General features: G+C 37.1%; 1 protein-coding gene across 1 annotated transcript in view; it reads left to right on the top strand.

Moving 5' to 3' along the window:
* Positions 1-761: 761 nt before the first annotated feature.
* CNBD1 (cyclic nucleotide binding domain containing 1) overlaps positions 762-15089 on the top strand; it is a gene marked incomplete at its 5' end in the record, with an annotated part of 117141 nt that continues 102813 nt past the window's right edge. Inside the window, 3 exons of the mRNA XM_039363105.1 lie at positions 762-797; positions 1900-2013; positions 7701-7856. Coding sequence (XP_039219039.1) covers positions 762-797; positions 1900-2013; positions 7701-7856 — 306 coding nt within the window. The remainder of the gene's footprint in view (positions 798-1899; positions 2014-7700; positions 7857-15089) is intronic.

Consider the following 15089-nt stretch of genomic DNA (forward strand, 5'->3'; position numbering starts at 1 on the left):
AGGATACAGATTTACATTTCTCTCCAATCTGAGAAAAAAATAAATCAAAAGTTAAAATGCTCATAATGAGCACCTATTACCATGCCAAATGAACCTTATAGCAGCCAGATAAATGGACAGCTTAAAAGTCCTCAGTCTGATAAACCACCTCTGACATATTTCTGAAATTGGTCTCTTTCTGTTTTAATATATAATAAAGTTATGGAAGCTAAAGCAATGATTCTCAACCTTTTCTTCATCATGGATCCCCTTTAAATACCTTTTGTAGCCATGGAGCATGGCTACAGACCTTCAAGACTTAATTCAAGATTTAAATCATTTCTTCAAGCCTTTGCACCTCCTGTGATGACATTGTACCCCCACAAAGGTCCACGGACCATAGGTTGAGAACCATTGAGCTAAATATTAACATTTAGCCCTTGCTCTCAATTTTCTCATGTATGCAAGTATGTATGTATGTATGTATGTATGTATGTATGTATGTATTCATTTCTCTTTCTCTCTTTGCATTTTCTTTCCTGTTTTACAACACTTTTCTACATCTTTTTGATTTTTTCATGCTTTTTCCTAAGTTGCTTTGTGCTTAAATTTGATTATATATAACTTTACTCCATATAACTTAGTTACTAAAATGTACTTATAGATGCTAGCTATGGCATTATGCCCTGAAATAAAATGGTAAAATAGAATAGCTTGGGTTTTCTTTAACTTCTTTGGCTCTGATGTTGAAAATATAGTTGAACTGTCTATTTTTTCTGTAGGCTGAAGGAACTGTCAGAGGTGACCACATCTGGAAAGTAAGAATGGGATGTTACAAAATCAAACCCTTGCTTGACCTTACTAAAGCAAATGATCTCTTTCCAAAATTGCCATTTTAATATACTTGAAGGAAAGAAATGTTTTGGGAAGGGCGATTATGTGCCATTAAGTCATTTTTGACTTCTAGTTACATAGATAAGATTTCTCCATGATGATCTGTCTGTATCCTGGTCTTTCAAGTCATAAATGGTGCACTCATTATCCCTGCAACTGAATCTGTCTACCTTGTTGATGGTCATCCTTCTCTTTCCTTCCATTTACCCTGGTATTAGACCCTTCTCCAAAGAGCTAGATCTTTGCATAATGTGTCCAAAATAAGATAGCGTGATCCTGGTCATTTGTGCCTCAAATGTTCTCAATTTGCTGATGATGTCTAAGAAGTCAGTTTTAGTTGTTTCATTTCATATTTCATTGTGTTAAGTTTTCCTGTGTTTAGACTTTTTACATTTTCCTGTTATAATTCTATATTTTCAGCACTGGATTTTCTTTTCCTGGGTGAAGGTACTTTCAAAGAAAACACAATTCAAAATGAAATATTCTAGCTCAAAATGAACTCTATAAAATAATGTACACAAATAAGTAAAAAATACATCTTGATTGAAACTGAGGATAGTTTTAAAGACACCTACCTATAATTTAGCTAGGATATGAAAAAAGAAAAGAAAAAAATCATGGAAGTTCTAGATCAGACATGTCAAACTCGCGACATCACGTTGTGTGACATATCGGAACTTTTTTTCCATTGCTGGCAATGGGGTGGGCGCAGTTTCCTGGTGATGTATCCGGCCTATGGAACGGCAGTTTGACACCCCTGTTCTAGATTCTTCACAATGGTTTCTCAGAATTTAGAACTTCCAAGTCAGTCCTATATCACTTTTGATTACTATACAAAGAATTTAAAGTATTTCTCTAAGTGATCAGTACTGGCTGAAAAATCTTAAGAATTGGGTCATCTCATCCTAAGATTAGCAGGCTGGGGAAGGCCGTCCAACTGAAACAATTCTGCAATTAGCAATAATATTTCCTAGAATATATCTGAAACACAGTCTTATTGCTTTTTTTCATACTTCTTTTTTTTAGAGAGGATTTATGCTCCACTGAAGAAGCTCATCAAAAATTTATGAATATTTATCCCAAGATCTTCATTAAAAAAAAGCCCATATTGCCAGGTATTCCTGAAAAAAGAACAATAGGGTAATTCATTTTTCTAAATCTGTATTTAATGTAAAAAAGAATCAGGCAATGATATTAGGTCAGTTGTTACCAACATGTGCCTCAAAGCAGCTGTCAAATATAAAGATCGGTAGCTAATGGTAAATTTATTTTCTGCTTGAGCAGAAATATTTGTTTGTTGTTTCAAAGTGTATTTTGTCCTACCTCTGAGAAAAGCATGTCCAATTCATAGTCCAATTTTGAGTCCAAGTTTTACATGGGCATGTTTTTCTCCTCATTATTGTTTAAAATGGAATCCATTAACATTGGAGACCATTCATGGTGTACTGTCCATATAATGTTACCATATTTTTTTCTTTCACTGTAATAAAGGACAGGAGAAGAAAAATATTGCCAAAACTCCCAGAAAAACAAAACAAAACAAAAACCTAAATCTCAATGCAAAGAGAGGAGCAATCTATAGTTTACAAATAAATGCTACAGTCCTACACTGCTGAGCAAACTAATCCTAGAAACTTTGTACGATTTAGAAAGTATAAAGTAATATATCTTATCTTACAAGTGTCTGTCAAAAGCTAGTTCTCTGTTCAAACTACATTTCCTTTTTTGCTTATAACTGCAGCAAAGATTCAAGCAATGGTAGGAAAGCTGTGAAAACACAAAGCTAGAACAAAGTACATTCTGGTGGCAGATATAGCAATAGCATTAGCACTTAGACTTATATACAGCTTCACAGTGCTTTACAGCCATCTGTAAGCGGTTTACAGAGTCAGCATATTGCCCCCAACAATCTGGCTCCTCATTTTACCCACCTCATAATTTTAGAAATATCGGTATGCCCAGTGGTGGGATTCAAATATGTGAACAACTGGTTCTCTGTGTGGATGTTGCTTCCATTCTGGGCCTGGGCAACAAAAAATTAGTTAGTGGTTCTGCTGGACTGGTGTGAACTGGCTGAATCCCACTCTGGGTATGCCCATTTTGTTTTAGGCTGGCTGTATTTCTCTAACAGATTGTTTTATGTCCAAAAGTATATGCCTTGGAAAAGCTACAGATGTGTTAGGCATTAAACAGACTAATACATATTACAAGAAGGTATTTCCTAATTAATTTGAATGAAGTACATTATTATGCTCTGAAAGTGAGACGTTTTGCTAAACAATATGTGGTATCCGTCTGAACATTCCTCCATTCATTTTGTTCCTGTCTTTCACCCGCCTTTTCTATTCACACCATCTGTTGGGAATCCCTTACTTTTCACTAGTTAAGAAGCAATATAATAACTGAGACTAAAAGTTATTCATATGTATCAATTCTTCTACAAGAAGAATTGTTTTATGTTGAAATTTTATTCATGTAGGCATTTTTTTTATTATTAGAAATCTTGTACAACAAAATGAAATGGACAGGAGACAACCAGCTCAGATCTGATAGTGTTCATTTCCCAGAGAGATAATTTTGATAGATTTGACAGCATAATTGTAGACTTTTTTTTAATGCTTTTAGATCCTTGAGAAAAACAGAGAAAGTTTATATAATTGCCCCAAAATATGCTGCTCAATATTATTTAGCAAACCTGAGAACACTTGGAAGGAGATTATTGTTTAACAATATGAAATTTCCTTTATGAGAATGTGTCATTTAAATTTTGATCTAACTCAATGTTTATAAAGACAAACTGTATATAATATTGTAAATTGTGTATAATATTGTACACAGAAAGTCAGTCTCTTTGCTTTATAAGGGCATTGAATAAAATATATTCTCAAATTCTACTTTTAAAAAGAAATAAAGCTTTTTCAAAATAATTTTGCTTACAAGTCAATTGAGGATCAGTGCAAACAACTAATAAGAGTACATACATTAATCATAAAGCAATATGCTATAAAGGAGCAAGGCAGATGTTTACAAGGATGAGTCAATCAATAAATTCAGTAATACATTTATAACAGTGATGTCTATTTATTTAATTGTTGCTAGATCCTTCCTTCCTTCCTTCCTTCCTTCCTTCCTTCCTTCCTTCCTTCCTTCCTTCCTTCCTTCCTTCCTTCCCTCCCTCCCTCCCTCCCTCCCTCCCTCCCTCCCTCCCTCCCTTCCTTCCTTCCTTCCTTCCTTCCTTCCTTCCTAACTCCAACAAAGTTTGAATTTGTAATTCAAGTTTCAATGGCATTCTCATGAAATTTTATTTGCTTCCAGTTTTAAGATTTTTTGTTTTAAAAAAGTTTTCTATTTATTTTTCTAGGATGGGGCATGTGTGTACTTTGTTGCTTATGATCAGGTTTCTAGGGTAATTTAGTTTACCCCTTCTTGACAGCAATCACAAGGATGGAACTGACAGTGGTGCTTATTGGCAGATTTGAGCTAGTTCATGGGAACTTTTTCTAAGTTAAATTCCGTCTTCTATTATTATACACTAAATTGAAGGAATCATACATATGTTGCAAAGCATAAAATTGAACATGGGAGGTAGGAAGTGGTTATGGTAGCAGGAAAACATTGGGAAGTTAGGTGAAGAAAGATTAGAAGTAGGAAAGATATAAGGAAGCTGGAAAAGAAATGAAAAGGAGATTAGACATAAACCAGAGATAGGAGAATCAGCTGGCAGCTTATCATATGAATAACACCTCTGAAACCTGGAAAGAAGCATTTCAAATTATTTCAGAAGACTATCCCATAATTATCTCACAATAAATGTAGATGGGAAATTTCTCTTACAGTTTTCAGAAGTCTGTTTTTATTTCAGAGTTGAATTAAAACTACTTTACTAAAAATGTGTAGTTCTTGTTTCCTTGATCTTCCTCAATTATATGGAGCTTGATTAAAAACAATAGTTGTCTAATTGAAATAACAGCAATCCAAAACAAGAGGTGGGCAGAGATTTTAGGACAGGAGCAAGTATTGACCTGCTGAAGAGAAAAACAAACTATGGTGATTGATCTTTATGGCAGTCTCACTTCTATTTTCTGTTCTAGTTTTTGTTCTGTCTTTCTGCTACCATAGCATTTTTTTAAAGCAAGGATCTTCTCATCTCACACAGCATTGCTAAACTTTTACTTAATATTATTTTGTCTTATATTATGCCACCCAAACACCTTATAGGGAGATGGGTGGCATAAAAATGTAATGAATAAAATACAATAAATAAAAAATTCCTATTCTTGAGTCCTGTAAAAATATTCATTTTAGGGATTACTACCATTTTTCCTTCTACCTTTACTGAGCAATTTTGCAAAAGCAAAAATAATCCAGTAGAAAATGCTTTCTTTTCTTCTACTAGCAAGTCTTAGAGAATAATGGGCTGATCTGGTTTCAAGTAGTAGAGGCAAATATCTAATGGACTAGAACAGGCCAAAGACCTGCTGTTTCAAAAGTGTGTCTTCTCTTTTTAACAGGGATTAATCACAAAAGCCTAGGAAGTTAGAAGTGCATTTGACGGCCCTCTTCTATTTTCTTTATTTAGCAAATTATATTACACTTCTTAAAAACCCTATGGTAATATTCAGTTATCAAAATTGGCAACAACTGGTTGTAATTTTGTTTTAAATTATGAATGTAATTTCTTAGTAACTCATCTTTGTCACAGATATCAGAGTTAATGGGTTTATGATTTATTTATTTATTTAATAGATGTACCATATATAGCTGCTGCCCTTCTCACAAACATGACTCTGGTTAGCATACAATAACAGCCAGTTGGAACAATTAAAACAAGAGTTAAAAACAATCAGACACAATTACAAATAAAAGCAGAATAAAAATAAAAATGTGGCGAGTGCTCCATACAATATAGCCATCTTACAGACTCCTCCTTTCTTTGTGATTCCCCCCTATTGACTTTTTTTTCTAAATGCCAGTAGGATCAGGGCTAATCTCACCTTGGGGGAAATGATATTCCAAAGATGTTTATTTTTTTATTGAAACTTATTTTATCCCCTGGAAGCACAGGGATAAGCATGCTTTAATAGTAGCATTCTTTTTCTCCAGCACAGGAGATAGAGAATCCACCAATGGGCTTGCTCTGTCTTCCTGCCTTTGAGACCAAGTCAGCTAAACTTGTTATGCCCCCTGCTGGGCTAGGAGAACCCCAGTCTTGACTTGGTCTCCAGCCCTAAAAGACGTGTCAGGTTTGGCTCTCAAGGTCTGACAGGTATTGAGTTCTCCCATTAGTGAATTTTTTTCCTCTCCTCTCATCCAGTCTTATTTGAAATTAGTAGATTTTTCTCTTCTCCTCTCACCCCCACAGTCTTCTCAGCATCGGCTGTTGAAGGCTGAGGGGAGTGTAATTTCTTCCCTTCTCTTTCCCCAGGGCTATGGGGAATTTCTTACTTAGTTCCTTTCCCTCACTCCTCATTTTAGCTATGCCAGAGCTGTACTCAGTGCTGCAGCTTGAATCTTCCCTAGGCTGCCCAGGGAAGCTGCACGAGGCTCCTTGGCCTCCGTCAATCTCCACAAGTGCTGGACAGTTGCAGTCGCCATTTTGGTTGCCGCAAAAAAGCCGTGGCTGCTAACAAAAGCTCTCAGGGGGGAGGGGGTTTCTTTCAAGAGCTGCAGCCCCCAAACGCTGCCCTCAGCTCAGTCCGAGCAGGGGGAAAGGCCTGTGCGTCCACTGTGGAGCCATTAGTTGCTGTTCCAGTCACGGCAATCAGGGCGGCTGCCATCTTGGCCATGCCTTGCTGCCTTGCCTTAGGGGAACTTTGGTCCTTTTGGTCTCCTCTCACCATTGCAGGTTACTTCTCAGGTGTGGTCACCCTTTTTGGCGCTGCTAGCCTGGCCCGGCTGGTTTTTTAACCATTCCACATTGGGGGCTCCGTATGGGCCTCATTAGCCTCACACAGCCGCCATCTTAGTTGCCTATTACCAGGCCAGGCCTGTACCTAGCCTTCACATTTCTGGACGGCTGCCATTTTGAGCATGTGAAGGTGGCCAGGGAAGCAGCCCACACAGACTGCCTACATGCAGTACCCTAGGCTAAGCATTTTGTCAAACATCAGGCCTGGATTTGAGGCCCCTCTGCGCCCAACCTTGGGCCACTCTGGTGCAGTATTGGCCTGGCCACCTAAGGTCTACCGGGCGGTGCCAGATAGTTGGCACCACACCATGCTTTGGCCTCTGCCACAAACAAGAAAATGTGACCAGACTCCGAAGGGGCATTGTGCTATTGGTTAGGTGGCCAGGGGAGCAGCCCACAGTTCACTGCTCCAACTACTCTACCTGCCAATTGATCCCCTGCCAGAGTTCCCTCTTAGAACTCCTGAGATAGCTTGCCCCAGGATGGAGGACTCCATGGTGCCTGAACCTATGACCACCACCTCCCCATCCACAAGCCAAGAAAGGCACAAATCTTCCAAACAGGAGGCAGAAGGCAGGATCAAGGATAAGGCGAAGGCCATTTCCAAATTGGTGGAGAAGCAGGCCAGCAGGAGGCATCAGGCTCTGGAGAAGGAGTTCTCCAGAGCGCAGAGGCAGGCCAGGGCAGAGGTGGCACAGGCAGGGACCCCAGACTTCGACTTTCCACTGGGACCTCCGGCCTCTGTCCAGGGGGTGTGGTCTCTGTAGGAGACTTCACCACACACCTTCCTCCTTCCGGGATGGCTCATGACATAAGCGCCCACCCAATTTTTTTTTATTGAATCTTATTTTATCCCCTGGAAGCTCAGGGATAAGCATTCTTTAATAGTAGTATTCTCTTTCTCTCTTGTGGTCTGTAGGGTACATTCCTGTAATTTCTGCAATGCTGTAGCTGCTGAAGGTTTTCACAACATACATTTCTATTTGAATAAGATGAAAAGTCCCAATAGGTTGCAGCTCGGCTTTCCAAAATCCAGGGAGAGTGTGCAAAATTTAATAAAAATACTCAAGAAAATGTAAGTATCAAATTTATTCAGAGCTTTCTATGATTTCTTTTGGTGGATATAAAGAAGCAACTATTTTTCAAAATATATCCTGGATTATAAACTTGCTATATAAACTTTATGAAATGGCTATATGCTAATATTATAATTTTAAATGATTGCCCATAACATATCTAGTTAATTTACCTTTAATGATACCTGGCATTTTTGCTGTAGAGATCTTATGTCAGTGTTAATTAGCTAATATAAATAGTATATTACAGTGGTGGGATTCAAATATGTGAACAACTGGTTCTCTGTGTGGATGCCACTTCTGGAAGTCCATTCTGGGCCTGGGCAACAAAAAATGAGCTACCGGTTCTGCTGAAATGGTGCTAACTGGTTGAATTCCACCACTGGTATATTAGCATACTAACTATATTATTCTATATAACTGAATTCTCAACATACCACTTTCACTGCTATTGGATTATTCAAGGCCAACTAATGCAAGCCATTATTGTAATGTTATATGATTTCTGTACTAAGATTGAATATTGTGATGCTAGATGCTTAAAAGTATATATACTGCAAAAAGATCATAAAGTTTACGTGATTTTGCACATTTTTAATATATGCTTTATGATTAACTAGTCTAAGACATTTTACAAGGATGCCACAAAAATCTGTGGCCTTTTATTGTAGAGCTTTCAGTATCTCATTATTAATGGCATGTATTGCTAATAATCTTTTAATGTATAAAAGACAGTTTATCTTTGAGATCGACAATATAATCCATCTGTGGACAATATAATTGAACATTCTGAAATGTGATATCAGAATGGTGGGGAAGGTTTCTTCTTTCCTCAGTGAAATTCCTTACTCTTCAAAGTATGTAGTTCAAAATTTGAATTTAAATTTCAGTGTTTTATAACAGATGTCCCCAACCTCTTGGTCACTGGGCTGCATGAGTATCTGGGCAGTGCATGTGTGTGCGTGCACATGTTCATCCCCTCACATGCCACTGTTGCCGTGAGTATTGTGCAGGCGGTGACAGTGCTTCTAGTATTGCGTAGATGATGGCATTGCCATGTACCTTGCAAGGGTGGCGGAAACATGGGTGGCAAATGGGTGGTGGTGCACCACATTCAGATGGTAGCATTGCCATGAATCTTGCACAGGCAGCAGCAGTGCCATAAGAGTCAGGTAGCAGATGGGCCTCAGCACAAACCTCGCACAGGTGGTGGCATTGTTATGGGCCATGGCGCGAGCCTCACAAGGGACATTGTCATGATCCTCACACTGGTGGTAGCATTGCTGGGAGCCTGGCAGTGGCAGTGCCACAAGCCTAACGCAGGTGCTGGCATCGCTGAGAGCCTTGCACACATGCTCGCAGCCCTGTTTGCATGGTGCACATGCTCACGGCCTGTTTGTGTGCATGTGTGCACATGTGGCCACATTCACATTGTAAGGTGTTTTATCTTCCCTCTCCCATCAGGCCACCAACCCAGAAAGGGTTTAGATGATCCAAGGATTACCTATGCAAGTCATTATTGTGCAGTTATATTGTACATATATTATTGAAAGTAATGGTTCAATATCCTTGCTTTAGAAGAGGTATATACACTGATTTAGAGTGGAACAACACTGAGAAATTTGACAAAAAAAAGAAAAGAAAATGGGAAGGCATTCTATATTTGTCCTGTTGACAAGAACAGAAGCTTTTGTGTATTCCATGCCCCCTTTAGTGTTTTGTTTGTTACATTTGCTTCTTTTTGTTTCTCTGCTGAAGTTGAAGTCTACATATCTTAGAATTTAAGGTTGGAAATATAGGCAATAATATGAAATGGGAATATAGGTATATAGTTCAAATGTGTCCTTTAATATAAAATATTTTTTTTTAATAAATATTGGAAGAAAGACTCTCTGCTTTCTTTAGAAGAATGTGTATTTAAGGTTTCTAATTTAGCAGAAATGGCTAAAATTTCTGTTTATTTAAAGGACCATTCACAAGAGAGATATGTTATTGTATGGAGAAGATGGATAGAATATGTTCAGAAGAAATATAGAACTACAAAGTTTCATTTATTTTATGAGTAATGGATTTGTTTATAAAATTATGATGTTAAAGTTTGAAGAGAGTTAAGGGTTAGTATGATTTTGGTTGTTGTATAATTAGTAAACTTAAATAGATTATGTTTAATATGTCTGTATAACCCTGTACTTGGTTCTGGGAAGTCGGGGGGGGGGGAAGGGGGGGAGTGGGTGGGGGGAGGATGGGTTGGAGGTTAAATAGTTCAGATAAGTAGAAATAGTTTTATTGTATATAATATTGATGTTTTAATTTGGAGAGAGGAATTGCTTGGGCATTTCCCCTGGACTGCATCCGGAGTGAGAAGATAGGAGGAAGGGGAGAAGTAAGTAGGAAGGTTGAGGAGAAGGAGGAGAGGGGGAGAGTGAGGAAGAAGAGGGAAGGAGGGAAGTGAAAGAAGTGGCTAGAGGGTGGATGCGGTTTGGGGGGAAATGGGTGAGCAATACCGAAAGTTGTGTGTATAAATTTATTTTACTCTTTATCTGAAGTATTTTTTATGAATGTAATGTAAAATTGAAAATAAAAATTTTTTTACAAAAAAAAATATTTTTTAAAAAAACTACATTTTTAGCAAATAAAACTGGAGAAATAGGGAAGATCACTTGTGTATGAGGCTTTTGTTAAACTAAAAACCCAAAACAAAACACACAAATGATAAAATAGGATATACTAAATGAAAAGCAGGCAGATATAGGAAGATGGAGGGTAGGGAAAAATGCATATGGAAACAACGATGGGAAGAATTATGTGATTATTCACAGGAATAAAACTGTAATAGTTTTGCATTGATGGAATTAAAATTATAGTACACTAATAGCAGAAACAGCAAAAAAAGCCCCCCACCAAAAGTGCACCTTATTGCCTGCATAAGTGCACTAGTCAGAATGAATGACTATAAAGTTACAACAACACTGAAAAAAGTGACTTATGACTGTTTTTCAACTTTTGACCAACACAGCATCCCCATGTCACTGGATCAAAATTTGGATGCTTGGCAATTGGGATGTATTTATGATGGTCTCAGTATCCCAGGGTTATGTAATCACTTTTTGCAACCTTTTGACAAGCAAATCAACGAGCAAGCCAACTGCAGTGATTTTCTTAACAAATATGGCAAGAAAGGTCATTAAATGGGGCAAAACTAATTTAACAATCATCTTGCTTAGCAATGGAAATTTTGGGTTGAATTGTGGTTGTAAGATGAGGACTTCTTATGCTCATTCTTTAAGTATCTTATCATGCATTTTATTAGCTTAAATAAAATTTAAAGGTATTTTCCATGAATCAAAACCTAAGTGGACTGTAACAGGGGGGTTTCAGAAGTAACTATCTTTAGATTTAAAGAGAAGCCAGTTTGACTAACTTCCACTAGATATTTCCTAAAGTCATATCCTTAGCAAGAGTTCCCAATCCAATGCTCTCCTGAGATTTTGGCTCTTGAAGTACTGTACTTTCTGGCGTATAAGACGACTTTCGAAAGTGTTGAAATCGGTGCTGAAGTCGGGGGTCGTCTTATATGCCGAGTCATCTTATACGCTGGAAATAATAGTAGTTTCCAGCATATAAGACGACTTTCTAGGCATGTGACTCGGCACCGAAGTCGGGGGTCGTCTTATATGTCGGGTCGCCTTATACACCGGAATATACGGTAATAACAACAACAACAACAATAGTAATAATAATAACAATAATAGTAAAGTTGGAAGGGACCTTGGAGGTCATCTAGTCCAACTCCCTGTTCAGGTAGGAAACTCTATACCATTTCGGACAAATGGCTGTCCAGTCTCTTCTTAAAAACCTCCGGTGTTGAAGTATTTACCGCTTCTGGAGGCAGGTTGTTCCACTGGTTAATTGTTCTAACTGTCAGGAAGTTTCTCCTTAGTTCTAGATTGCTTCTCTCTTTGGTTAGTTTCCACCCGTTGCTTCTTGTCCTGCCTTCAGGCGCTTTGGAAAAATAGCTTGACTCCCTCTTCTTTGTGGCAGCCCCTGAGATATTGGAACACTGCTATCATGTCCCCTCTTGTCCTTCTCTTTGTTAAACTAGACATACCCAATTCCAGCAGCCGTTCCTTATATGTTTTAGCCTCCAGTCCCCTAATCATCTTTTTTGCTCTTCTCTGTACTCTTTCTAGAGTCTCAACTTCTTTTTTACATCGTGGTGACCAAAACTGGATGCAGTATTCCAAGTGTGGCCTTACCAAGGCATTGTAAAGTGGTATTAACACTTCACGTGATCTTGATTCTTTCCCACTGTTAATGCAGCCTAGCACTGTGTTGGCCTTTTTGGCAGCTGCAGCACACTGCTGGCTCATATTTAGGTGATTGTCTACTAGGACTTTGAGGTCCCTCTCACAGTTACTACTATTGAGCAAGGTACTCCCTATACTATATTTGTGCATTTGGTTTTTCTTGCCATTGTGAAAAAATGTAGCAACAAATGTTCCTGGAACAGATTGAGCAAGATATACATGGTCTTTAGCTGTCAATGGATGAGAAAAAACAATCCTTTTAGGAAATTTATAACCATCTATTTTTGAGTTTGCAACAGCCTACTGTATGTTCTCTCTCTTTTGGTATATTGTAGCTAGTCACCTTATGATTCCTTGGGTGCTTCTGATTTGCCATGGGACTCGTATTCACTGTACCATTGCTTAATAGGATTATACTGTAGCCATTTTTGCTCTTCTTTATCATGATCACAGTTGGAAGTTGGTCCAAACTAATTTGTTTCATTAATTTGCTTTTCTTGCTGAACACTCTGAGGAGCTTCTGGAATAGAGGACACCTAATCAAGTCTATCTAATATAGTCGGTGTATTTGAGAAAGTACAGTAATTAAGGTTAAGTGGTGAAGTAACCAATTGAATAAGCAAGGCTAAATGTTATTTTTTCAAGGCCACCATGCTTGTCATGAAGTTTAGGACCAGGCAATGAAAGAATTAGAATAGACAAATATTGGATCTGGGATCGTAGGATAAATTGGGTTTGCTCATAATGTGTTTGAATTGTGTTCTTAATTGGCCATGAACTTGGTTTGATAGCTATTGAAGTTCTTTACTGCATCCACTACAATTACTTTATGTTTTTCCTCCTCTGCATTTTTATAAACTTACTGCCTTTTAATCTTATAGATGTTCAAAGGCTGATATGTTGTCCTGAATCTCTTTTTTTATTATTCTGCATTTTTATTATAGTATCACCACCCTAGAATAATTCAAAGTGATGGGCAGATTAAAATATTTTAAAGCAAGACAGAATGATTTAGGAATAAGAATAAATGATAAAATGAATTAAACTTACAATCTTTCAGTGAGTTTCTTAGTGAGTTGTGTTTAACAAAGGTAATCATAGGAGACATTTCTCCTCATCTGTTATGTTTTTGGAACATTTGTAGAGAAATGTATAAACATCCTCAATTAATTTTGAAAAATGCAGCGATGAAGAAATAGTTTAACATTATTTAACATTATTTAAAGAAGGGAGGTTTGGCTTTATGTCAGTTGCTTGAAATAAATCAAAGCTGTACTTTAAACTTTTTCCTTTTTCATGTAGAGATGAGCTCATAACTAGGTGTGAAAAATAGTTTCAGCTTTCAGCACATCAGGAGTTACAAAATCCTTCCTTATCCATCTGCCAGAGAATCTGGTCCTAGAAGGTAAAATCTGGAACACAATTTTTTTAACCCTAGTCCTACCAATTAATAAGTTTTTCTTTAGGGATTATGGTGGAATTAAATAGCAATATATTTTTGTAGAATAAAGATACATTTATATTTTTACTAAAATGAATTCAAAAGGTGTTTCCTCTAAATACTTCATTGTGAATGAGGAACATTTTTTAAAAAATGCAGGTAGCCCATCCCATGGGGATACTTCTGATAAAATCCAAGAATAAGTCTAGAATTTCCTCCTCCTCCTCCTCCTCCTCCTCCTCCTCCTCCTCCTCCTCCTCCTCCTCCTCCTCCTCCTCCTCCTCCTCCTCCTCCTCCTCCTCCTCCTCCTCTAGTTCTGAGCTGGATGAGTTCTGCTTGAACTTTGAAACATATGGGGAAACAAAAGTCCTAAATGAACAGTTGTGATGTGTAAATTTGTTAACTCATCATTGTAAGCCCTACGGTAGCCCTTATATCAACCGAGAATTAAACTTTGTTTACTTTCTATCTTTCTCTAAACAAATTAAAAAAATAAATTTTAAACAAATTCAATTGTGGGAAAATGTAAGGTTAACAGGTTTATCAAGTTGAAACTGAATTAGGATGAATATTTTCCCCAGACCTTTCAAAGATGTAGCTGGCAGATAAGAATGGTCATGTTCATCCTGAGTAAAGGATGTGTGAAACTCGGATGAGAATTTTAAATTAGGTTCTTTATAGGCATTTGCCAAAATTTTCAAATTTCATTATAAATTATTTCATTATAAAAGCTTTTTTCTTGCCCCCTCCTTTTGAAAATTATTCATTAATATGAAATAAAATTCTTATTCTTTTATTTATTTAATTGTTGAGTGCTGGCTGTCACAGATTAAATACTGCCAAGTGGAAGGGCAGTATTATTCTATTAGGAAGGACTAATAATCTCCATTCCTCTCCTTCCCAAATTTCTTTGCTTTTTTTAAAAAATGCATTAGATACCATATATTAATTTTTTTAAAAAATGTGTTTCATGATGCCAGGGCAGGAAATCATGTCAATAGTTGTCTGGTTTGACCTTTCCCCTCTTCAGAAGGAAACCACAAAGAAAACAATTGGTAATGTTTTAGAGGAAACTATAAACAAGAAGTTTTGAAGCCACATGTTTCCATCTGAGATATGAAGTATAATTTTGCAGGATAGTATATATCGCTAAGTTGAACTATCTTACTTTCATTATTATTTCAAGAACAGCAATCTCATCCACCATGTTGATCTTAGCTGGATCCATGGAAGGATTTGAATTAAAAATCTAAGCACAAGTTCAATATTAGAACATTATCAACAAGAATACCATAATATAAGTTTTGAGATTCTCCCAGACCTATATTTTTATTTCTTTGCTTATTAGGGAGTTTTGTTGCTTTACTTTGTAACTAATCTAATGGGTTCTCATAATGGCTTACAAAAATAGTGATTATAATTGTGAGAAACCATAGGATTAATCACAAAACAAAATAGTAAACATTTTTTAAACCATGATATAT

The sequence above is a fragment of the Crotalus tigris genome, unplaced genomic scaffold, assembly GCF_016545835.1.
Source record: "Crotalus tigris isolate CLP2741 ecotype Arizona unplaced genomic scaffold, ASM1654583v1 scf7180000019533.121983, whole genome shotgun sequence".
Taxonomy (NCBI): Eukaryota; Metazoa; Chordata; class Lepidosauria; order Squamata; family Viperidae; genus Crotalus; species Crotalus tigris.